Genomic DNA, 26,008 nt, shown 5'->3' on the forward strand with positions numbered 1-26,008 from the left:
TTAAATCCCCGCTGCTTCGAACCCCGTGTAGCGCGGCTACACGGGGCTCGAACTAGGTAGTTCGGACTAGGGTCCTATTCCGAACTACCGTTACTCCTCGTGAAACGAGGTGTACCGGTAGTTCGGAATAGGCACCCTAGTCCGAACTACCTAGTTCGAGCCCCGTGTAGCCGCGCTACACGGGGTTCGAAGCAGCGGGGATTTAAAAATGGCGGCTCCCCGCTTATGCTAATGAAGCCCGGGAAATTCAAATCCCGGGCTTCATTAGCAAGTGCGGTATGCATACATTACCCCGCTAGTTCGAACTAGCGGGGTAGTGTAGACATACCCTTAGGGATGTGAAAAGTTAACCAGTAAGCATCACCCTAAATGGGTGATGCTTACTGGTTCTGGTTAACCGGTAGTGGGGAGCTGGAGCAGTTCCCCACCTGCCACAGGAAACCAGGTTGCTCTAGCCCTGCAGGGGGCCTGCCGCGGACAGGGGTTGCTCTCATCCCAAACAGTTCCTGTCGTGGTGGGCCTGGGCATCCCATGGGCAGGGGCTTAGGTTAGGCAACCCTAAAGCTTAACTAGTTAACTGATAAACTGGGATTTTACATCCCTAAAATAAGTGGGTGCATGTCTGTTCTGAAAATCAGGGTACTTTCAATGTGAGTGTCAAATTTTAGGCACTCCCTTTTTTAAATTTTGGCCCGTCACCACAGTAATCTCCCATTACTTGCTATGATGCTTTTCTCTTAGCTGTTATACTCTCCCACAGCTTCCTACAATTGTCTTCTTTCTCTTTTAATTCTCCCTCCTATTCCTCACAAAACTTTTCTCCTTACTCCTTTCTTTGACATTCCCTTGTGGTATGTCTCATGGATGTTCTGTCTCTTTATTTATATATATATATAGGAGGAAGCATAAAGTCCCAGAGCCTTCTAAGGGTAGAACCAGTATTTGTAAGGCAGAGAAGTCAGTCCTAGCTGTGTACTTTACACTGGGTAGACATATCAGCAAGCATCTCAGGGGTCATCTACATCGCACCCTAACCGTGAAATAAGATACACAATTTGCGCTATGCAAATTGTGTATCTTATTTCAAAACTATTTAAAAATAGCTTATTTTGAAATTTGGCACATCTGCACAGTGCCAAATTTCAAAATAACACGCTATTTCTAGTCATTCCTTATCCCTTGTGCAACATGGCTTACTGGGATGGTGAAATAGTGCACCCATTATTTTGAAAAATATTTCAAAATAGCGGGCGTCTCGTGGAGACATGTGGTAGCTATTTCAGGATACCTCCAATATCTTGAAATAGCTGTGCAGTGTACCCTCAGAGAGTTACACTCCATTTTTCCTGTATTTGGATTCTGCTTGAGTGGACTGCTCTATCTATTAGGTATATTGCACTTCCTTGCTACGTAGGACTAGATTTTTGAGGGTACAAAGAGAAGAAGGCTTGCAAATGTTGTCTCTGGTGTTTAGAACCAATTATGTCTTTTCCAGATACAACTATCTCTAGAGTGTAAATAACCTTCTTTTCTTTAAGGAATTTGTCTAACAGAGGCAGATTCTTGGAGAAGCATAACCAGCGTTCCTATTGTTCCATCCATCCGCTGCCAGTATCACTGCCACCATAAGTTAGAGCAGCCCTTTGGCTTTAGGAAAGCAAGAGTGACAGCTAGCTGGGTCCCATGACATTCAGTAGGTTAGCCCTCAAAGGGTACGGCTACACTGTCTCTTTTTTTCAGAAGAGATATGCAAATAGCACTCACATTTGCATACCTTCTTCTGGTTTTTTTCCCCCGAAAGAGGCTTTTCCGCCATTTGGCCCCATATAGACAGGGCCAAATGTTGGAAAACCGCCCTCTTTTGAAAGCCCCCGCAAACCTTCTTTTACAAGGCGTAAGGTAAGTTGGAGGAAGAGTGATCTTTCTCAGACTTCCTGCTGTGTAGACAGAGCCAAAAGCCGAAATAAGCTATTTGACTTATGCAATTGATGTAACTCAAGTTGTGTAGTTTATTTCGGCTTCAGCTCTGCTGTGTAGACATGCCCTAAGCGTTCCCCCAGCCAGGGGGAATCCTTCTCTGCTCATATAGAGCATCTTTAAAGTAATTTTGTGCCATTCTGGAATGCATATTTGACCTTACAAGGGACTACAACAGATGAGACCCTGAAAATGTATACCTGTGTTTTCTATGTCATAAAGAATCTACCCTTTTGTTTATTCTAACATGCAGCAGTAATCTCTCCCCTTCCATAATCCCTACCCTATCTGTGTCAGCTCCTCTGTTATGCCTCATCCACCCATTGAAATAAACACAGCTGCATTTATTTCATTGATTACACTCTGAAATTCTTTGATTCTAAGTGTCTATCCTGGATTATTTGAATGCGCAATCAAAAATTGTATTTGTATTTTCTTTTTTCCATTTCCAAGGAAATTAAATGCAGAACGCTGTGTTGATTAAGTGCTATAGCTGAGATTTTAAATGCGCAGGACTTCGGAAATTAAAAATTCTGGTTTCTGCAGCAGCCAAAAATGTCCTCATTGCATGCATACATCACCTTACATGGGGATGTGAGAAATACAGTTTTTTCTATTTGTTGGATACATTTATTTAGCATTAAGTTGCGGCTATAATAAGTACCAGTCCTCTGGCAGTGCATAGTTGGCATAACTTTTTTCAGTATTTGCAGCATGCAATGTCACTGGTGGGTCATGGGGATGAGTTTTCTCATTATAAAGTACTTGATGATATGGTAGAAATACAGGATTTGGGGGAGATCCTGAACTGCCTTCACCTGAGATACTCTCAGCAATGGCTTGATCAAACATGTAAAATGTGTCTTTCTGTATATTTGCATAAAGGAGTTAATTCAGCTATCCACATTTAACACATGGATGCCAGTCACCATGTATATTTGAGGGCAAAATTTGACTTCCTTAATACTCCACTAACTTTTATTGATGCATTTACTAGTGTGGCAGCCACAACATCCAGCTTTTTTCCTGGCTTGTAGGCTCTCACACTGCAGGATACTCTGCACTGTAATGCAGATTTCCTGCACGCTACCTCATTGCTGAGCAAACCTTCTCAACCATCTGCTTTGTCCCTGTAGCATATACTATCCTATGTGAGGACAAGCACTTTCAACTCTCCCAAGTAATTGCCTGGCTGGTTTTAATCTCAAGCGGCTTCTTTTTATTGTTGTTATTGTTGCTTTCGTTACAAAGGGGAAAAGGGGAAGAGGGTAGGGAGGGAACAACATGAACCAAGTGGCCTTGTATTTCATTGTATTTATTTCATCGTATTACATTTTAAAACTGTGTTTAAATTATGAGCCCAAGCCTTGCTTCCTATGAGACATCCTTTCTCACGAGTTTGGTGCCATTGATTTCAAGGGAGCTACTCCCTGAAATAAAGGCCACTCACATGAATAAGGGTTTCCAAGACCGAAATTTAAATTCCACATTTTTGAGGGGAAAGCTCATGGAAGGATGTGATTTGCAGTAGAAACAGTTCAATATGAGAATATGCATTTAAACTTAGCAAGGAGGATTGCTCACAGAAACACTGATTTCTTGCCATAATAAAGATTTGTCTCATATTGAAGTGATGCCAGTGAAAACAAGGAAATATTTGTTATTTGAGCTTCACTACACAGCTCTTTTAAAATAGTAATAACTAAGAATGTATCAAATAACAGTGTCATCATTTATCTTACCAGTTACTATGCATGATTATGAAAACAGCCTTTGTGAGAGAACAAAAAAAGTAAATTACCCAGACTGTGACTAAGCAAGTCAGGCCACGTCAATCATTTCAAGCTTCCTATTGGGAAAAAAAAATGGCCATAATGTTAAAACACAACGGCGAAAATAATTTTGTAGCTCAGTAAGAGATTTTCAGAAGTTTCCAGTGAGGGCCTAACTTTGCACCCAGTACTGTCAGTTTATTTTTAATGTTATGGCAGTGCCAGAGGTCTCAGTTATGAGTGGGAGAGTTCCACTGTGGGGGATTATTCTGAGTATTGTGGGCATAACTGCATGTGCTTCATCGTCTGGAACACAATGGAGTGGTAGTAGATACTCATAGTGTAACTAGCCACTGACACCAGCTGTAGGTTGCCAGCCGCCCACTCATAATTAATGGCTTGCATTGTACTAGCAATGGAGGAAGAAGGCCTCTGCTCTATCCAAGCAAAATAGTATGTTATCTACTCCATCCTTTGCTTTTATCCTCACCCTATTGACATCTCCTCTGCTTCTGATGGCAGTCTCAACTTTACCATCAAGTGTCAGGCTATGTCTAGACTGCAGGAATTTTCAGGGTTACTAGAGGTATCTCGGAAAAACTCTGCTGCATCCAAGGAACGCGTCCGCTTTTCTGAAAAAAAGTCGGAAAAGTGGACGCATTTTGTCGGCATCCCTGTAAGCTTCATTTTATGTGGAAGAAAGGATGTTCCAAAAGAGCTTTTTTTTTTCCAAAATTTGGCCCAGTGTAGACGGGCCAAATTTTGGAAAAGCCTCTTTTGGAAGTAAATTGGAAAAAGATACACAATTTGCATACCTTAAATTGCATTTCTTTTTCCAATTTATCTTTATAGTGTAGACATAGTCTTAGATTCTGCTTTGATTCTGAATGTTTAATTTTTGCACTGCTTCCTCATTTAGGATCATTTAAGCTATGGTTTGAAGTCTTTGTTCATTTTCTCTAAAGTGAACTGGTGTTTGTAAATGTTACACACTCCAAGAAATGTCAGCAAGACAAATCAGAGGCTTTCTTGTCCTATTTATAAGATTTGGCCGGCACCCAATGGCTTGCAAGGGCAGAATTGATTTTGAACTGGAGCTAGGAAACGAGAAAGATGATCTTGTTGGGTTCATAAAAACATTTTTTTAAAAACATGCAGATTCAGTCTAATATGTGTTTCAGTGATTCATCAGCGTCATTTAAGATGAGGAGTTTTTTGTAAATCTGAGTTTCCTAAAAGATTACTAGAAATGGTTGGTCATTGAAGTGCCTTCCTTTCTTGAGTATTGTCAAAATGTCAGAAATTTAGAGGGCTGTGTAGCAATCAGGTAATTCATTCAACACCTGGGGAAAAAAATTGAATCTCACGTTCAGCCTCCAAAGAAATTACTTTACAACCTGTAATGGGCCCAAAGGGGGCCATTGCAAATTCAGAACAAGTGTTATAGGAGGAAAGAGAAAACACAGAGTACATAAGAATAAGAAAAAAAAAGTTTGAGAAAATGATAAAGATTTAAACAGCTTTTTAAATCCACAGAAGATCTTCTCTCATTAATGTAGCCCTTCCAATTCTGCTCTGCCAAAATCAGGTAGTACTTGTTGTACTGTGCTGGCTCAGCAGCAGATCACACATTGCAGTGATTATCTGGGACACAGGTGTGTCAGCTGGCTGATAATTTATGTATGTATTTATTTACCTTTCTCATTGGTGTAGGGAAGAGCTCCTCATGGTAAAAACAAGAAAAATATTAACGTCAGAGAAAGTCCAGCCTATCTAATATGCCCTGTCTGCTAGTGGTTTATCCGAAGCCTATATTCCTCTTTTAAAAAAGCATTCTTACTATCTTCTTTTCCCAGAGTCAAACTCAAGTCCCTCTTTAACTCATGTACACTCTTTCCCCGATAACTTATCCAATATGTTTGTTATCTCATCTTCAGCCAAGTCAGCTAGCCCAGGCATAGAGGATGTCTAAATCTAAGTGGGGTTTTTTGTGTGGACAGTAGAGAGGTTAAGTCTAAATCCCAGGCAAGACAAGAGGCAAGGTTAATTGTGTAGTTTAAATTTACCCTTACATTCATCTAATCTAGTGTCATTATTGCTCTATCCTGCCCCCGTTTATAAGGCTAACAATACTGTTCCTGCTGCATGCTAGCAGTACCGGACACAGTATTTTAACTGGGATCTAACAGTGCTAGCTGGGATTTCTGTGGGTTTTGTATTCATTTCTCTTTCTCTTAACACAGTAGTCGAGTAGCCTTTTTAGCATTTTTCTGCTTTCAGTTGGGCTGGTGGATTTAATGATTTCTCTACAATAACCCCAATTCTTTTTCCCGATCAGTGTGTTGAACAACTGCTTTATTTAACACCACATGTTCCCTAATTTGGCTCCTTCCTCCCAGACTAATTATCTTACATTTGTCTTTCCACTTTAAAAAGTAGTTCACATCCACCGGTCAGTCTCCTAAATGATTCAATTCTTTTCGATCATTATTTGTGTGGATTATGCTACTTGCTTTACCATTTATGGATCTCTGAACAAGTGCCGAGTTTAAAAGTTAGGGGGAGACACTGGGAAAGCTGATTCATTTAAAAATAAAAATGGTCCCCAAGTGGAGAATTTAGAACCAAAATTCATTTTGCATGCCACAAAGTTTGTGGGGCAAGGCCGGTTCCATGTGTGTGATTTAGACGTATTTCTGTTTCTTAATATTTTAATATTGAAATTTTAATCACACTGAAAAGTTGTATTCCTTGTGGAGCCAAATTCTTCAATGGTCTTTATCTCATGCCGCATCAATGAAATCAGCAAAGAATTTAGCCCATGCTTTCTAGTCGTTATCATTCCTGTCCCACAGCAGCGAATCTCTAGCTATGTGTCCACCCCTGTGACAGTTTATGAGTGCATTACGGAAAATTCAAAAGTGCGTTGCCCTGCAGCCCTGCCAACAGAGCACCTCCCTCATAACAAAACTACAATAATCTGTAACTAGAGTCAAATGCGATCTAAATAGTAGTTTTAAAAAAAATCTGTATGAGCTATACAGAATGGAAGCTGTATATCCCCTTTCTATACTCAGGGTATGGCTAGGCTGCAGGAGGGTTTGGGGATACCAAAGGTATCCCGAAAAAACTCCACCGCATCCAGGGAATGCATTTGCTCTTCTGCTTTTTTTTGCAGAAGCTTTGGCAACAGGAATTTTAAAAATTTGTGCAAAGCAGCAAAGGTAGTTTGGATGAATAGTAATTTTTAAAAATTTCTGGTCACATTACTTTAGTTTTAATTGAACAAATACTACACTTAGCTATATTTCTGCTCTGCTCTTGTTTGAGTTTTACCCAGTGTTTGGAAGGTCTATTGTTAATACAGTTGATTACATCTGTTAATTGTGATGCATAAGAATGAAAACAGTGAGACAATTAAGGAGAACTAGCCACCTTTGCAGATTTATTCAGGACTTTAGAACTCACCCTTGGTCTTTCATGTTTCTGTATAAATTTTAACATCCTGTCATGTTTTTAATGTCATGCCAGGAATACCAACAACAATGCCCTAAAACAAAAATAATAACTTGGGGAGGATATTTGTCTTTATTGAGGCTACCATCCCTAGCCAAGAAATTCCTTATTTGTTCCAATCTTCCAACGCTTTCAGTATTTTTATTCCACATTAGAGAGTAATTTACTTTAAGAAGTTTGGTATATTTTCTCACATTGTTTATTCTTAAGTATTTAAAAGATTCCTTTCTCCGTTTAAACGTATGTAGCTGAACAGTTTGTTTTGAACATTTGAGGCATATTAATACCTAAAATTTTAGAAATCCCTTTAACTTTCAAAAACAAGCTTGTTCAGATTGGTCTGGTCATCTGTTTTCAAGGATCCAGGCACTGCACCATCAAATTTAAGTTGTTTCAACTTCTAGAATTAAAAAACAAAACAAAACCAACTTTGTGTGTTCAGGATGTAACACAGCAAGGACCATAAACTGTGGAGTTTAGATACATCCCCTAATTATCCTATCCATTTCAGTAGTAATTTCTATGATACCAAGTTGCTATATATGGAAGATGTCTTTATTCTGTGACACAAGAAAAGTGGTAGTAATGATATAAAGGAAAGGAAAGAGAAAATTTCCTCTAGTCATATACCAATTAGGCAGCCATTTGGGATGTCATATCTAACACAGCAGAACAGAATTTGAAAAGGGTCACTCGTCAACAGGCCATTCTTTAAACCAGTGTTTCTCAACTTTTTTTTATAAAGTACCCCTTTAAAAAAAATTGTAAGTACCCTCAGTACCTACAGTTTTCATACACACACATTTTTTTCTACCATTGCAACACATTTGTTTAAACAACTTAATCGTAGCTGGATGAGCGATGAAATTTTTGGGTGTAAAAAGTACAAAAATAATAAAACGCTGTAAAACTTAAAACAAAAAGTTTTCTCCATATTTCAGTTGTGTTGACGTACCTCCCAGACTTCTCTTGAGTATCCCTAAGGGGACTCGTACCACGTGTTGACAAACACTGCTTTAAACTATTCACCAGTTGCAAAGATATTAGTTAACTGATTTCTCTGCAAAAAGATTTCATTTTTTCTGTCTGAGCATGTGTATCGGTCACTTCACACCTCAAATGAACCCAGAATCTTACGTTATTTGGGATAGGAAATAAGAATTGAGCTCTAGATCATTGGTCATATTTGAAAAAGAATTCAGAATAAAATGTGAGAGTAAAGCCGTGTGACACTGAGTATTTCGTGTATATGTTGAATCTCTTTCCTCCATTATAAATGCATCGTTTTTCGTTATATTTAGATTGTAAGCTATTTGGGATAGGATCTGTTTTCTTCCCAATTGGTCTTTACATTGCCTAACACATTTTGGGTGCCACCATTATGTAAATAATAAAAAAAAATAGATAGTAGAGGGAGCAAAGGTCAAAATTTTCCAAAGTGATTTAGGGCCAGATTTATACAAGTATGTAGGCAGCTAAAGATGCAGATACCAATTAGCCTGGGGGCAGGGGAGTATGTAAAGTCGCCCCTTCCCCCTCCCCTCCCGCTGCTAGGGATGCGCAGTGCTAGAGGGAGCTGCCAGCTGTTCAAAACGGTTGGCAGTTCCCTCTATTTACCGTGTGACCCTGGCGGGGGCAGGGGGCAAAGTGAGTTTGCATGCTCCCCTACCCACAGCTGCAATGATTGGCTTGGGGGCAGGGGAGTGCGTGAGATCTCCTCTTTGCCCACCACCACCGGGAGCATGAGCACAGAGAGAGAGCCGCCAACTGTTCAAATCAGCTGGCTGTTCCCTCTAGACACCGCATGACGCTGGCAGGGAAGCAGGGCATGAGAGTTCATGACTCCTTCACCCCCAGGCCCCGCTCCCAGCTGCAATGATTGGCTTGGAGGCAGGGGAACGTGTGCAAAGCCTCTTGACCTCCCACGGAAGCATGGCCCTGAGCAGCACATGGAGGAAACCCATGTGGCTGGTGCTGCTTCAGGAGGGAGCCTGCCTCAGGGACTCTGTTGGGCTGCTGGCTGCGAATCGCCTAAGGGAAGTGACTCCCAGTCACAACCTGCCTCCGGCACCTCAGTCCCTGCAACTTCCTAACTCCCTGCCCTAGGTCACCACCCAAATCTTCTGTACACATATCCTGTCCCAGGTCAAAATTCCCTCCCAGACTCTGCACCCCCTGCTAGAACCTTCCCCAGGGTCAAAATTCACTCCTGAACCCCTCCCTACTCTTTCCCAGACTCTGCACCCCAATCCTCTGCCCAAGGTCACAACCTCCTCCTTCACCTAAACTCCTTCTCAGACCCCAGACCATCGCCTGTACCCCAATTCTCTGCCCCAAGCTCCATCCCAAATCCCGCACCCCCTCCATAGAGCAGGGCAGCCCTTGACCACTTTCCAAAATCTTGGAGTGACCCCCCCATCAAAAATTATTGCCCACCCATGTTCTAGATGAAATAGCAAAATAAGTTTTCTGTTGCTTTCCCAGGCCAGATAATCTTTCTTCCATCAAATATCACACTGGGATTCTGTGCAATTAGTCCTATAAAGATAATGTCTGGAGTTTGGCCAATATTTTTGATCCACTTTCTTACACAAGAAAGCAAAATGCAGCCGCAGCTGATGTGGTAGTAGAGATAGACTTGTAGTGTAGAATCCTAATAGTTCCCCAGAAAGATCTTTCTATATTTTACTAAAACACGATACCAATAAATGTTGCAGTCTTCCCAGGAAAGAAAGATTGCTATAATATACTCACCCAGGATGCACTTTTACATTTACAAGATCATTGTTTGAATTAGTTATACTATTAGCTTTTATATTTTATAAATCTCTGGTCAAGTGACCAGTTGCAGAGTTAAGGATGATTGTTGCTGCTGGAAAAGGATGCTACCCAGATCTCATTCCAAATAAAAAAGTCTATGATATTTAGAAGACATATAAACTTGTTGAAGGCAAACCATAAAGGCTAAAATCCTTTCATTTCAACAAGCTAAGAATATAAGTGAGAAGCATAGAAAAATAACATTTTGATGTGCTCCCTGAAATTGAGGAAACAAACATACTCCTGAAAGATACTAGTCACCCAAATTTAATGAACCTTCAGCGCAAACTTTGATATATTCAAAAACCTGGTCCAAAACTTGTGCCTTGATCCCATCTCTATTACTAGTTAATGCTTAGAGCACACTCTTGAAACTGCCACTGTTCTTTATTTCAAAACCCTCTGTCTTTAAATAAGGCAAAGTCCTTTTTCAGCGCTGTATACATACTGCATTTAGAGGTCTGAAAGTTGTTTTATAATCTCATGTATTATTATCTGAGTTCAAAAAGTAAATGAAACATTTCTTAACCATATTTTTTTCATGCTCATATAATTTAAGCCTGGCTGCATTATTGTAGTGAAACTTTCTAAACAAATGGCTCAATTCTGCTCCCATTGGAGTCAATGGCAAAACTCCATTGATTTCAGTAACTGGATCCAACATTTCCTTCTGTGTTTGAGTTCCAGTCTGTAAGTACTTTTCTGAGAAAGCTGTGATTGAGTGAGAACAGGCTTAGAGTGGAAGTGTGGCTGGATCATCTCACTGAGTCATTTTGCAGCCCCGGGGCCAGACTTTTTGGCTCTGTGTAGATGTGTAGGGGGAAGACGCAAAAAGCCTCTCCACTGATGAACCCGTTCAGGGACCGGACACAAACTTTGTCCTTTCTCTGGGCATCAAGACTTTTCCAGGAGATTAGTGACAGGAGCATCCCCAGAAGAATCATGGCTCCACACCGAGAGCAGGAAGTCCATTCTATTTCATGGGAAAGGTGTAGCAATCATCATGCTGACCTAGGAGCCCACAGAGCTCCTGCATGCACTGTAACTTTGTAACTACCTCAGTGACAGCACAATTCTTGGAAACCCCCCGCTAAGGCAATAAATATCAGCATCCCTCTTCCCTGCCTGCATATTAATAGCAACCTCCAGGCTTGAGTCAAGTTAACTTACAGCATTTGTCCTGTGTTTATGGACTAAGTAGTCTTTCTCCAGGGGCATTGACTATGCTGTGTGCAATTGGCTGCCACTCTGCACTCCCCACATGACTGCCATGTTATTTGCAAAGCATAATCTTTTAGGATGAAAGACTATATATACAAGTCTCATGATGGAGTATAGTTACCCCTCCCCCCCTCGGTTTGTGGAATGATGAAGGGGTTAAACACCTTCAATGGACTGGAATAGTCCTGGCCATAGGAGGACTGCCTTAGGGGTGGGCTTGGAAAGAGGGACAGAAATCTTTGACCCTTACGCAGTTGATGTGTGAAGCTGACAGCTGAGTCTCATACACAAGGAAGTCACAAAACACCTAAAGCTTCCACTGAGATAAAGAGGTAGTCTTGAGAAAGGGGAGCTTTCTTCCGGAGAGGAGAGGTCTGGAGCCCACTAGATTATAGCACACCCTCTTCATCCATTCTTTTTTCTCAATACTGGGACTGTATAGCCACCCTGCTGAGGGGAATTTTTATTGTGTGGTTGTTTCAGTTAGGTCATCCTGACAAAAAGGGAACAATGAAAAATGAATTGCCTCCTAGGAAGAAAGCAACCTGAAGAAAGAGCTGGGTTTTGTTTTTGTTCTGCTATTCCCTCTTGGGTTAGAAGGACTGAGGTGACCGCTGTGCTATAAGACTCCATAAGTATAAAATAATTGTATTCACACACACACACACACACACACACACACACACACACACACACACACACCTTTTTTCTTATTCCTCCCTTTTTGGGTAGAAGTCAATTTGAAAGTCAACTAAAAAACCATCAAGAAGCATTGACAGTAGAAGTACATGGACCAAGAGGATCCCGTTTTACCCACACCCATGACTTTTTAAATGGTGTGGGCTGAAATTACCTGTCCCGAAACAACCAGTGTTCTATCTTGAAAGTGTCCACCACTGCTTCTCCTTTGCCTTCTGCGCCTTAAGCCAAGTTTCTGTCTTGTGCCCTATTTTGCTTCTGACTCCATGACCTTAACCAGTGTTTCTCAACCTTTTTTTTTGTTCATGGCCCCCTTCTGAGCCTTGTTTACCTCTGTGGCCCCCCTCATAGCTGCTGTTAGTTGGAAAAAAAAGGTACATAATTTACCTAATGTTCTGTTTTTTCCATGTGGACCCCCTAGAGATAGGCATGGCCCCTGGGGAGCCATATGGCCCATGGTTGAGAACCACTGACCTTAACTATTGAACTCTGATGTGAAACCTTTGGCTTTCAAAAGGCATTTGACAAGTATGCTACGTCTATTGAATTTACATTATCCATTACCACAGTGATATCTTCAAAGGCTCCAAAGGGCTTGTTAAGCTTGCCCTTCCCTGCCTGAAACCCTGTGGTAGGACTGTCCTGAACTAAATGGTGCAGTTCCAGGTTTTCCTTACTGCAATGATGAGGAAAGATTCCAAGGTTTTCCTCACAGATCATTTTAAATGCATGTAAAATGTTCTGTGAGGAAACTCTTGGAAACTTTCCTCAATATATTTCTTTAAATGAATTCACTTAAAATGTCCTGCTTTTGTCTCTTGACACTTTGACAAAATAATAGAGTTATTTGTGTCACTTTCCAACCCTCCTTTGAAATCTGGATCCAATCTGCTATGTTCTTACAAATATCAGTTAAGCATTCCCCATTCTCTTTGCCCAGTGTATATTGACTGATGAACCCCCACTCTATGGTGTTATTGATTATCCACCTCATGCTTTGGAAATGATACTGTAATGGCTTTTTTTCAAATGGGTCAGCACAAAGACCTGCATTGTGATTTGAGGCCTATCACTGAGCAACAAATGATGCATAAACTGCACCATCCCAGGAGCAGCCCTCCACAGGCATTCTGACTCAAACACCTCCTTGAGTCTCACTTCCTTCCATTTCATCCTTGTTCCCAGGTGGTAGTTTTCTGTTGGATGATACCAGTAGCAAATTACTACTGCCAATACTCCTCTTCCACGCTTTCTTCCTTCATCCTTCCAGCACTGGCTTAGCTGCTTGGCCAGGATAGTGATAGGGTAGAGCCAAGACTCTGCCAATTCCCCATCCACTTTCCCATTCACCTACTCCAGGGAGTAAGTGGGTGAGTAGATCCACTTTTTCCAATGTGCCTGGCCCCAAGCAAAAGTGCAATGAGAGCACTGACTCACTTGAGCAGGTATGTAGTCAGAATTAAAAACCTAGCCCTACATAAAGTGGCAAGGAACTGAGGCAGGAAATGCTACTCACTAGTTCAGACTGAAAACTTTGTAGAAAAAGATAGATAGTTAATAAGATTAAAATAAGGAAACACCACATCCAGTACACCAGATTTGGTCCAAAATTAAAGGTAAGTCAAATTGTCAAGGAGAGTTCCTCTTTAAAATGTGGAGAGTTACCTTCTCTGAGACCAGCTTTCTACTAGTTTCCCGGAATATATTTCACCGAACAGCAGTGCCAAGGGATTTTCAATGGTTGGCTTCAGTGTTCTCTTTTGAGTGAACTAGAGAGATCTCTTTTGAGGTGTAGAATAGTCCAGAGGGGAATATAAAACAAGCATGCAACTGAATCTCTTCCTCCAACCATAACTCTGACTCTGGAAAAAAAAGCTGTGGGCATCCTAAACCCAGAGAGGATTGTCCATAGCTTTGAAGAGGGAATTTGCTGTTTTGACTCCACTCCCTTCACTCCCATAGGTATAGGTTGTTTTGTACCCTAACTCTTGCTGCTTCACTTTCCTCAGAAGACTGTACCGATTTCAATCTGGCAAAAAAAAAAGTGATAATGTTCTATATAATAAATATTTGAATATTTAATCAATATAAATAAATACAGTAGTCTGGGAACCCAGAGAATGCAGCAAACTTGTTTTGCTTGCTTTATGGAGTCAATTTCAGGTATCAGCAGGCAGCCAGCCTAGTTTGTTATAGGTAAATTCACATGTTTTGGAAATCAGCACTAAGAGGTGTTTAAGATCTTAAACTATTACCAGAATAAAAGAGTGGACTGAAAAATTACAAGTAGTCTTTTTTGTGAGTCCCCTTCCTTAGCCTCTATCCACTTGAATGACTGGAGAGTGTCTAAAACTCTGTAGGGGTTTCGATAAATAAATAAATATATTGCAGATCAACCAATATTTGAAAATCATTTCATGTTCACTTACCAGACCTAAGGTCAGGGCTCTTTGCTTCTCCTGCATTTGTGGATCGCACTGCTCCTAGAAAGTAGTGTAAGTAGTGGTGCTAGAATAGTTGTTATAGTAATGGTGCTGATGGTGGAAACAATGTGTTTGTTTTGTTATTACTACTTCAAGCCAGGAGCGCCCCTCAGCATCCCTAGTTCCTGCACCTACAAGTGTAAAGATAGAGCTCTCCACTAGATCTGGAATTTGGTCTTCCAGGTAGCAAACCATGCCAGTGTAATTGTAGAATGTATTTATGAGTAAAGACTGCCCCGTTTCTCTGTTACAGACATAACCCGGGTCTTTCTTCCATGATTGCAGGGGGAAACTGGAACTGGAATGGTTTGCTTTACAGGAGGGTAGGGGCTGGGTGGGGCACAGAGTGGTGGAGTGGCTTCACTCCCCTGCATGTTGTGAGTCCCCAGTTTGGGTGAGCTCCTGCATGGCAGCATGAAGAGAGTAAGAACAGGGGGCGCTTAGGGTAGAGGAACAGTTTAGACATGGGTTCTTCCATTCTCTTTGTTTGCAGAGGTTTCTCTAGCCACTGGCTGGCATAGTTTCTGTGGCCTGGGTGGGAACTTCAGTCCAATTTCCCCCTATGCACAGACTCATCTAGCCAGTGGCCAACCCTCCTATTTAGGACCAGCACAGAGTTCAGGGTTTGCCTCTGTATGACACTTTTTTTTGGCTTTTTTATATTTAAAAAAAGAGAAAACTGCTTTGTCCAACGCTACATCTACGTCTTTTTTGTGGAAGAGGCCATGCAAATGAAGCGCTCATTAGCAACTTCTCACACTTCATTGGCATATTCTCTTCTGATGCTTTTTTTTTTTTTTTTTTTTTTTTTTTTTTGTGGAAAAGGTTTTTGTGCAAAAACAAGCAGTGTAAACGGGTCTGTTTAGCGCAAATAAAACCCTTTTGCGCAAGAACCCTTATTCCTCAGAAAATGAGGTTTAAAGGCTTATAGCTTCTGCTGTCCTCCCTTGACTATTCCCATTCTTCTTTATCCATCTTTCTCTGTCCTCTGCTACTCTACAACATGGTCTGCAGGCCTGTTCATACTTCAGGGCTGCAGAGCTCAGAAGAATAATACTGCAATAAGAACTTAACAATGCCGGACACTTGGTGATAATTATGATGTGGTTTTTTTTCTCCCCTGAAAGTAGCTTTTTGCAATTTTTTTTTTAGCTGACACCTCTAAAGTTGCTTTGTGGTTAGCAGTTTTTGATTTTTAGAACCTCTGTGAATACTTTAACAGTGATGTGTGTACAATTTGCTAATTAATGGAATGATTTGGATTTGAAAATATTTTTCCTAATGGAATACTACAGAGCACTTGCATTAATTCATGATAATGTTATTCAATAGCTTTTCTTTTCTTCAAAGTTGGTTTTATTATCCTATAAAAGGTTTTTTCTAATTAATCTAACAGAAACCCACATAAATCTCTTGGTGGTACCAGTGCTCTCAGGGTGTCTGAATTCCTTACCTCATTCTGTTTATGATGAAAGTTTTTTATTTTTAACACCAATGCTTAAGCAAAGGGTGTAGTGTTTTGAATTGACATTGTCTTCCTTGTACATCTGCAGTACACTTCAAACCTTTAATGGTTGATAATGGACATACATTTTGTACGTTTAAAAAAAGCACAATTTATGTATCATCATGGTTCTTTAATACCATCTCAAATACTTTGGGAAAATCCTCATGAGAGTATTAAATCAATTAGTAATAATTAATTAATAACATGAGACTAGGATCTTAAAATATTTGACCTCCAAGGCTTCAGTATATTTACGATTGGTGAGGACTGTAAAGTTGTTGACAATGAAGAACTTTCTTTGCTTACTTCTAGAATATTATAAAGCCACACATTTTGTATCCAGATCTGGTTTCACAAAGTTGTTGGAATTAGACAAATTCAGGATTTCTTTCAGACTCACCTGTTCCATTTCTCTTGTAATGATTTTGCATTGTTGGATGGGGAAAGTTGTTTTTGTTTTGCTGTGTACCCCTAAAAATATTTGGGGTACATTTTTTGTCTGGAATAAATTAGTATCATTCCCTGGCATGAGCTACAATTAATTTGTGGTATGTGCAGGTAATTCAGGCTGGTGGGGTGAACAACATGAGCAATTAGAGAGGAAAATCATCTCTGACTGACATAAAATAACCAATCTTTTAGGTGGTCATAGCCATAGTTTCCTCCTCAGCATGACTGCCCACCCATTGCTAATCCCCAGTGGGAATGCCACAGCTGTGCTGGCTGGACATCTTTTCCTAGTTTAAGGTGACTATCTGATTAAAATTGGTATTGTTTTTCATTTATAGATTACTATAGGAGAGGCAGAGTATTCCATGCTGAACACAGCATACCTTGGGAGGTGGTGTGAATCATAAAATTGTAAGCCAAGTAACTATAAGCACGCATGACACACTCTCTGAAAATAATATTAGTATAGTGGTATTGACAGCTGACTCAGGTTACTGCAGGAGAATGAACGATCCAGTTAGTGTGACTATTGACATTTTCTTTGGTCATTCTTACTGGGTGCTGGGATGCTTCAGGGAACAAATTAGAAGATTCAGTCTGCTGTGTCAGTGACAAGTTATTTACATATAACTGTGAAAAAGCTTAAGAGATGTATTATCGTTATTACAATGCATTTAAACTAGTTGTTAAAACAATAGTAAGAACTAAAATGCCTAGATCTTAAACCATCAATTCGAAAAAGTTAATTGTTATTGCAAACTCTGTGGGTAGGTGTACAGCAGATATTGACAACTCATAAATCACACGTTTCAGAAGTCACAGCTAATATTAATTTTTTGACAAGATTTGTAGGAGACATGAATGGGTTATTAAAGGCTAACTGCTATTGCAAACCCTAAAGAGGTTATAATTGTTGTAGACTGGCTGTTTCTCAGCTGAAAGATAGTAGATACATAAGACATCCATTGGGAGTCCTCAACGTGGTCCCAACATTAACAGCATAATACTGTTATGCTATATGTTGTATTTGCACCATCCAAATCAGCAGGGCTCGCCGAACCGTGGCGAACCCCGCTCACCAGCTACGCTGTCTGGCAATCTGCGCATGCGCAGATTGCCTGAACCCAGCTCTTCCAAGTTACAATCTACTCGCCATGGGTGAGTAGATTGTATTATTTGTCAAGCCCTGCAAATGAGGATTTATAACTTTGTAAATGTTAGTGAATTTCCAATAATCTTACAGTGTTCCTGTGATGTAAAGATTATTATCCATATTTTAGAAGTGGGAGAATTGAGTCATAGAGAAGTCCCAGGTGCTGAGAACCTTCAGGTCCCATCAATTTTCAAATGAAATCATGGATGCTTGGTGCCCCCTGCAAATCAGCCCATGAGGGACTTGCCCCTGTCACACAGGAAGTCTGTGGCAAAGCCAGAACTTGAAGCCCTATTTCTTGATTCCTAGACTTGTGCCTTAAGCACAATATCGGTGTTCTTCCCTCTGTAAAAAATGTTCTCACTGTTCACCTCTTTCAGCAAAGACAGAGAACTATCCAGACAGAGCATCTTGGGATCCCCCTGTTGTAGAGGAAAACCCAAGGTTGCGTAAAACCAGCAGCAAGTTCTGTCTCACCCAATAAGAGTAGCACTGTAAAGACTAACAAGATGGTTTATTAGGTGATGAGCTTTCATGGGCCAGACCCACTTCTTCAGAAGTTGTTCTTCAGAAGTGGGTCTGGCTCACGAAAGCTCATCACCTAATAAACCATCTTGTTAGTCTTTACAGTGCTACATAGTCCTGTTTTTTGTTTCAGCTACACCAGACTAACACGGCTACATTTCTACCCCAATAAGAATAGAGAGCATTCCTTGTCAGGCTGAGACAGGATGGATGAAGCAAAGATGAAGAACAGGGTGCTTATCAATAGCCAGCAGAGAATTATCAACTTAATTTAGGGTGGCCTTTAGGTTGCTTTAAGTTGTGCCAGAGACTTGTTTGGCCCCCAATCAGACCAAGAATTAGGGAGCAGAAAGGAGCTTTGATTCTACCTTCCTTCTCCACATTCCAAGAACTGCTTTGTCAGATGCAAGTATCTGGGTCACTGGCATTACCCACTGCTCTTTTCTTTCTGACTTAGCTGTGTTCTTGCTACCCTTTTTCTCCCATGTACATCCCGCAAGGAACACCTTATAACTGATTGGGGGAGGGGGGTCTGCAGAAACAGCTGCTGTGTTCCATCATAGAGGTGGCAGTATTTCATGAGAGGTGAAATGATCCCTTCAGTTGTTTATTCTGTGAGTCATGTTGGCTGAGTTACATTTGTAAAATACTCTGGATCCCTCTGGAGAAAAGGTGCCGTATAAATGTAAGTTGTCATCATCAGTTGAGCAACTGCTGGGCAGGGAGGGGTATGTCTGTTCAATAAAAATGAAATATTTTCTGTAGTTTCCAGCCCTCAAAAGTGTTTGCTTTGGCTTGTTCTCTTATTGACAGTGTTGCCTTCTTCCCTCTCTGCAGGTCTCCAGGTGGTTTTAAATTCCATTATCAAGGCTATGGTTCCCTTGCTGCACATTGCCCTGCTGGTGCTGTTTGTCATAATTATCTATGCTATCATTGGACTCGAGCTATTCATGGGGAAGATGCACAAGACCTGCTACAATATGCAAAGTGGAGGACAAGGTAAGGGACGTGTTACATGGTAGGAGGACCTTGATTCATTGTTGCCCTGCATTTTGTGTAACATTTACCCCAGTGCAAAGAGGGTATCAAAAGCTACCACTGTGACCTGGTAACGCAGGCATGGGGAACCTTTTTTGGGTCGGGGTCTGCTGACCCACAGAAAAAATCAGTTGAGGGCTGCACAGAAGTGAGAAGCAAAGTGAGAAGACCCTGACTAAGAAGGAGAAAGATACTCCTCACATTCCCCTCACACACCAGAGCCTATAGAGGGCTAGGCTAGTAGATTTTGTGTGCTCCAGCCCTGTGGGTGGGTGGCAGGGGGGCTGGAATGCTAGCGCAGATTCCCCAATAGGGGAGGGATCCCTGAGCCTCCAGGGCCAGATGCAGGCAAGTTGGCAGCCATATTTGGTCCCCAGGCCTGAGGTTCCTCACCCCTGAAGTAATGTTTAAACATCCGTCTGTCAGTGTCTTGCTCAGGTGTGTTTATGACATCACAAGGTGTACAGCAACAATGAATTGGACCCTGGAACAGAATAAACTCATGGCAGCAGCGCCTCCTTCTGGTTGGTGTGGGAATTAGCTCAGTTTGTCAGCAGGGTGCCTTCTGCAGGAGGTGTGTTGCCTGTCATCACCTCCAACCCTGTCTCCACCATGTCTCAAGATGAGAAATGTTGGAGACTAGAGAGAAGGGCATGACAGGCACAGCATCACCTGGGCCCCCATTGCTCCTTGGACTGCAGCATTCTCTTCAGGACACAGAAGGCAGTGCCCACCACTCCATTCTCCCCCCTTCCAGGGGTATCAGCAGTCCTCACTCCTGGCACCTGCCTCCATTGCTGACTACAGGTCTAACCACTCACCTCAGGTGCAAGCTGCAGACTGTATTGGCCACGCTCCAGTATGGCATGGTGAAGTGTGTGTGTGTGTGGGGGGGGGGGGGGGGGGGACCAGGCGTACCCACTACTCTGGGCCCCAACCCTCTGGCAGCACCTTTGTTCTGCCCTCCTTCTCTCCCCTCTACTGCCCACACTCTAGGCCTTCTCCCCATGATCCTTGCACTCAGCCCTTGCATCAAGACCTGCAATCTGGCAGTAGCTAGCCAGAGCTCTCACTACCTTCCTATCCTGCCTTCTGTAGGTCTTGGGTGCAGCCTTCCCTTTGAGAGCCAGTTCTTCCTCCTTCCTGGCCAGAGCAAAAATAACTTCCTCTCTGCCCTGCAGCCATTTTATAGGGCCCAGCCTGGCCCTGATTGGCCATCCCTATCTGCACTCTGATTGGCTGGGCTTATGCAGGCTCCCTCTGGCCTGCTTGTAACCCTTTCCCTGCTATAGTGGGGTACAGCACCAATGCAGGCTCTTTAATGTGGGGTGGTACTTGGGTACTGCTTATTTACCAGCTAGAACAAAGGAAATAACTCTAGAATTTTGCTCCAAGATGCTATGCTGGGTTTAGCCAGTTTCATAATTTCCTTCCTGCTAATTTGCTAATTTCATGATTAATGCATGTGTGATGCTGGTGTGAGTGGGCCTATAGGCAGCCCTGGAGCCAGATGACTTCTGTTTATCAAAAGAACAATTTTCTATGGTATTTATCTAATTTAGACATTTATATAGTACCACTCACTGCTGAGCTAAGTGGAAGCTTGAATTTCCTACATGCTGATGTTTGCAATTGTTTTAATGGGATGTTCAAGGTTTAACTGACTCCTAGAGCCAACCATCACCAGCAAACACAGTTTTAAACACGACTATCCTTGCCAACACTGAGGTCAAAATGAAGGTTAATACCCTGATAGTTAAAATATTTTAGTCACCGTATTTCTGCCCAATGTATTTTCTTGACGTAGGCCATGCCTGTGAAGCTATGGACTCTGTACCATTAGGGAAGTGTGAGGTGCTCATTCTGCAAGTGCATCTGTGGGTGTCAGCCCATGGCTGGGGAAATAATGTTGTTGTTTTTTATGTGGTGGAACTTCTTAGTTATTTTAAATTAATTTTTTCAAACCAAAAATATGTTTTCAGAATTTTTGACAAATCAAAAAGTATAAAGCAAAATGTCCTGGGCTAGCCAAAAGCTTGGTTTTGAGTTTGAACTTTAAATATTTTTTAAATTAACCTAAAAGAAATTTCCCAACAAAAAAGTTCTTTCAAACTGAAGTGTTGCATTTCAGGAATGTAAAAAAAAAAAAAAAAAAAAAAAAATTTGGATTTTTTCAGAATTTTTTCTCTTTTACTGAAGAAGCTTGGCTCAATGAACACAAATTCATTACATGTTTTAATACTGATGAATCTGTATATTTACTGGAAAAGGGTTTCAGGCCAAAAATTTTGCCCAACTCTGCTTTGTCCCCATGTTACCCTTGGTATTTAAGTCAGCTTCACATTTTTTCTGTTTACTATATCAGAAAAAGTTGCAAATGCCTTTAAACAGTTCAACAGAGGGATATTTGTCCATAAACATACAATGAGGAATTAGAAATATAGTCAAATGTAGGTGAAGGAATTAATTGAATAGAATCGTCCTTTTATAGTCTCCTTATACAAGCCAATTTCTTCATCATTCTCTGTTCCCAGTGGATTCATCACCAGAATTGAGTTGTTTACTTGACCATTCTTTTTAAGCCTCAATTCTTCTCTAAGTCTTCATCCTTCAGACTCCTTGTGGATCTGTGAGTCAAAGAAGCAGAAGCTGTGCTTTGTTAGGGTATCTTTATGGGCTTCACCAGGGCTTACTAGCAGTAGTTGCTGGAGGCTTTCTGCTTGGGGAAAACTGAGAGCAGGCTAATTGCCCTCTGGGGACCAGATAGCAAGGTGTGACCAAGTGGTGATATTAGAGGCACCCTTTGCACATGTACACAAAGGAGAGGAAAGGAACAGCAGCTTACAAACAAACATTTTCACAATGAGGCTTTTCCATTATAAAGTAACTTTCACAGAATTAGATTCTTTTAAGTGAATGTAGTGCTGTTGAAATGTCTATGAGTGCCAGCACTGGAGATAGGAGTCCTCTATCTCTCCATAAAACAAGTACAATATGGGGAGCAAAAGTGGAAACTCCTACTCTCCCCCATAAACAGGATTCAACTTTGATGTGAAGAAAGTGGCTGAAAAGGTGAGAGTTGAGATCAGTCTCTACAGTCCATTGGCCTTTCTGTTGAGATTTCCAGCACAGTCGTCAGTTCCCGCTGAGTATGATAGTGCTTTTTAATGTGGATGTTTGCCGTTTGAAGCTGGGCTAAGACCTCCAATTTATTTCCCAGGAACTAAAGCAATAAGATAGTAATGACTTTCTCAATGGCAGACTGAGCTGTATTTGAGTCAGCAACATGAAGTTGAACAACTCACCTATTCTGTACATCCTCAAATATACGGATTGTACTGTAAAACTTTAATGACTACTATCATGGCAGAGAAGTTTCTGATCTAGGACCTGCCCTTCCTTTTCCTCTCTTGGGATGTGGCTGTGGTTAGAAGGGCAGCTACTCTGAAAGTAAAAATGAATTACTGGGAGGAATTGCACACAAAATCCATCATGAAATAAGAAAATGCATTGGATTGTCAGTCACACATCTACCCATCTGCTGCTCATCATTTGATTTATTTGACCTGAGCACCAGTGATCTCTGGGAGATACTGGGTTCTAATGACTCTGACCCCATCACAATTATATAGCAAGAAAATATCATACAAAAGGAAATTGCCACAGGAGTGCTCTTGTTTCCACCTTCCTATATGGTCTGCAAATTTCAATTGCTGGGAAATCCTGGGAAGGGCCATGGACTTTCACACTCGGTTAATAAATATATTATCTTTCTGTATGGTAACTACTGTAGAGGCACCTGATTCTGATCTTTTGAAACTCCTGATCTACTTTGATATAAACACACCAGAACCGTTGGGAATCTCACAAGAACAAGCTGAACCTCCATGTATCTATTTTAAATGTAGGGCCTTATCTTGAAGTCCTCCTCCAGGCAAAGCTCCCACTGCTTTTATTCGTAGCTTTGGCTGAATAAGGACAGCAGGACCGCATTCTCACTGATCAAGCACTCTCATTACATTGCTAGGATCCCAGCATTAGATTTTGTATTTATTTGTATGCATTAAAATGTTTTTCATGTTTTTTTAATGCATCAGAGTTGAAACAGACATGTAGCTTGGATTCTTAATTTTACAAAGGTATTGTAAGAAACCCTAAGCCTATGAACAGACAGGTGGTTAACCAGAAGTCCTGGTCCTGTAGAGCTCCTGAGCATGACAGGATCTATGGATAAAATTCTGCAAAGCTTCTAAGCTCCAGAAGTGCATCACAGCAGTTTAACATTAGTCCAGCACCCCTTAGCAACTACATAGCACTGAGGCCTGAAGTTTAGCTCCTTTAGAGGTAAGGTGCTCTACAAGAAGAAAGCTGTAGTCAGCTCAGTGCTGAGAGACATGAGTGACCTTTAGTTAACCCCAGCTGCCAACTGATACGGAAATGGAAAATTACAGTTGCAGTGCACACACCAAAGAAATGCAATAAAATAGTAAATTAACATCTCCTCTTGTATGAGTGTACCGTTTCTTGTTTGTGAAACCATGTGTATTGGAAAACATGTAAATGACAATTTTGGTGGTCATAACTCACAGCTTGTTCAACCTCTGCAAAATAAAAAAGCCAAACCAAAAAAAAAAAAAAATGGTGCCTGATGAAAACCAATACAAATTTTGGTGGTGTCTTCAAATAATGTGTTAAATGCCCTGCAAAAGTCTGGTCTCAAAAGCAAGTCTCCTTCTTTTGCCTTGGCGGTGAATCATGCAGTAATTAACCATTCTCTCGTTCTTTTTTCCCCCATCATTTAAAATGCACCTGCAGAAGAGGATGCCTCTCCCTGTGCCCCTCAATTAGCACATGGACGGCAGTGTCCGAACGGCACTGAGTGCAAACCTGGATGGGAAGGGCCCAAGCATGGCATTACCAATTTCGACAACTTTGCTTTTGCCATGTTAACTGTGTTTCAGTGCATCACTATGGAGGGCTGGACAGATGTACTATACTGGGTACGTATCTGAAAATCACCAATCTCTGGGCCCAATAGTGCTGCCCTGCCATGATGAGAATATGGGGCTCTGGCGTGGTTTTTATTTTGCTCATTCGTTATGTGTGGTAATAAGATGGTTAACAATAACTGGATGTAATTAACTTAGTGCATTAAAGGGGTGGCATGCAAGCTGTCAGCTGTCATATTTTTTAAAATTTAAATGTGAACTTTCTATTATATTAAAATATTGAAAGATGGCAGATGGCCTTTTGGTTTGAGAATCTACAATGCACCTTTGTTGAACTGGGGGTCATGAAGTGACCCTCCCAATATATGAACTATTTTGCACAAATCCAGTGACTAATGCAGCTATATTTTGTCACGAGCGAAGATAATCATGTACTTCACATAGTAGCATTGCTATTAATAAAGGCACTAGAATGAAGAGATCCACAGATTCACAAGGAAGTTCGAAAAAACCTTCTAGATCCCCACTCTAATCCTAATTATTGACGTCCTCTTGATCTTAGTTCTTACCCTGATCCTAATTCTGATGTTGACCTAGATAATGACCCAAATTTTTATCTTAATCATGATCCAAATTCTATGTTTAATCTTTACGGTGAACCTTAACATTAACGGTCATCCTCACCCTAACCTGGACACCTGCATTCAACTTGATTCATCTTTTTTAGGTCCCATCATTTGGGGGACCCAATAACAACATGATAGTCCCACAAGAGTTTAAATAAGCATTGACCTTGCATTGTAAATGGGATCCACTTGAGCTCCTGAACTATGCTATTGCTTTGGGCTTCTTTAGAGTTGTAGCATGGTTCAGGAACATGCCTAAAACATAGCTTAGTCTTGACTATACTGTGAGAGTCTGGGTTTTAACTGTGTTTGCAGACTTCTGCATCACTGGTTCCCCCAGTATAAAAGGAACTTCACTATAGATAGAGCATGAGGCTCAAAGCATGGTAGAATGAACACCAAAATATTCTAAGAAAAATGCGGAAAAGGTCTGGACTAGGACAAACTTGTGCTGTTAATCAACACCCCCATTTCCCTTTAAACTTGATCTTGAAACTACATCCCATCTGCCATTAAGGTAGGGTTTAAAATATTTCTCTTTGAAGATTGACTGTCTTTAGTGTATCCATTACCCATGGACGAGACTCACATAGATAATGATTGTCTTTTCAGTTTTTTAAATTTAGATTAGTCTGGTGGTGTCAGTTCCCTCCTCGTGATTAATATAAGATGCATAGATGAAAATATTTGAGAGAAATCTGGGTCTTGCACAATGAAAATTAGCATAAACAATGAGAAGTCCTGGGGCACCTTATAGACTAACAGATTTATTGGAGCAGAAGCTTTAGTGGGCAAAGACCCACTTCGTCAGATGCATGTAGTGGAAATTCCAGAGGCAGGTATAATACAGGCACATGAAAAGAAAAGAGTACCAATCAAGAGGGAGGCCAGAGACTGGTACTCTTTTCTTTTTGTGTGCTTGTATATCTATACCTGCCACTGGAATTTCCACTACATGCATCTGATGAAGTGGGTCTTTGCCCACGAAAGCTTATGCTCCAATAAATCTATTAATCTATAAGGTGCCACAGGACTTCTCATGGTTTATGCAGATTCAGACTAACACAGCTACCCCTCTGATACTTGTCACAATGAAAATTAGATTTACTTGAAACAAGAGTACACATTAATAAAAACAGTGAAGAAAAAACTAAAACCAGAAAAGAAACCAGGCGAAATGTCTCAGTGTTTCATACAAACAGTATATCTGTCAGTCATATTTCAATTGTATCCATCGCTATGATGTCTGAGAGCTGTACCTCTGTGTATCTG

General features: G+C 41.0%; 1 protein-coding gene across 18 annotated transcripts in view; it reads left to right on the forward strand.

Moving 5' to 3' along the window:
- CACNA1C (calcium voltage-gated channel subunit alpha1 C) overlaps window positions 1-26,008 on the forward strand; it is a 696,460-nt gene that overhangs the window by 455,245 nt on the left and 215,207 nt on the right. For 17 of the 18 annotated variants that reach the window (XM_075896653.1, XM_075941259.1, XM_075896550.1 and 14 more), the window contains exons 6-7: window positions 18,961-19,122; window positions 23,977-24,161. In XM_075896653.1, the coding sequence (XP_075752768.1) occupies window positions 18,961-19,122; window positions 23,977-24,161 (347 nt within the window). Of the gene's footprint in view, window positions 1-18,960; window positions 19,123-23,976; window positions 24,162-26,008 lie in introns of those variants that run through there. The other variant, XM_075896642.1, reaches the window with a different exon arrangement.

Source organism: Pelodiscus sinensis, chromosome 1 (genome assembly GCF_049634645.1).
Source record: "Pelodiscus sinensis isolate JC-2024 chromosome 1, ASM4963464v1, whole genome shotgun sequence".
NCBI lineage: Eukaryota > Metazoa > Chordata > Testudines > Trionychidae > Pelodiscus > Pelodiscus sinensis.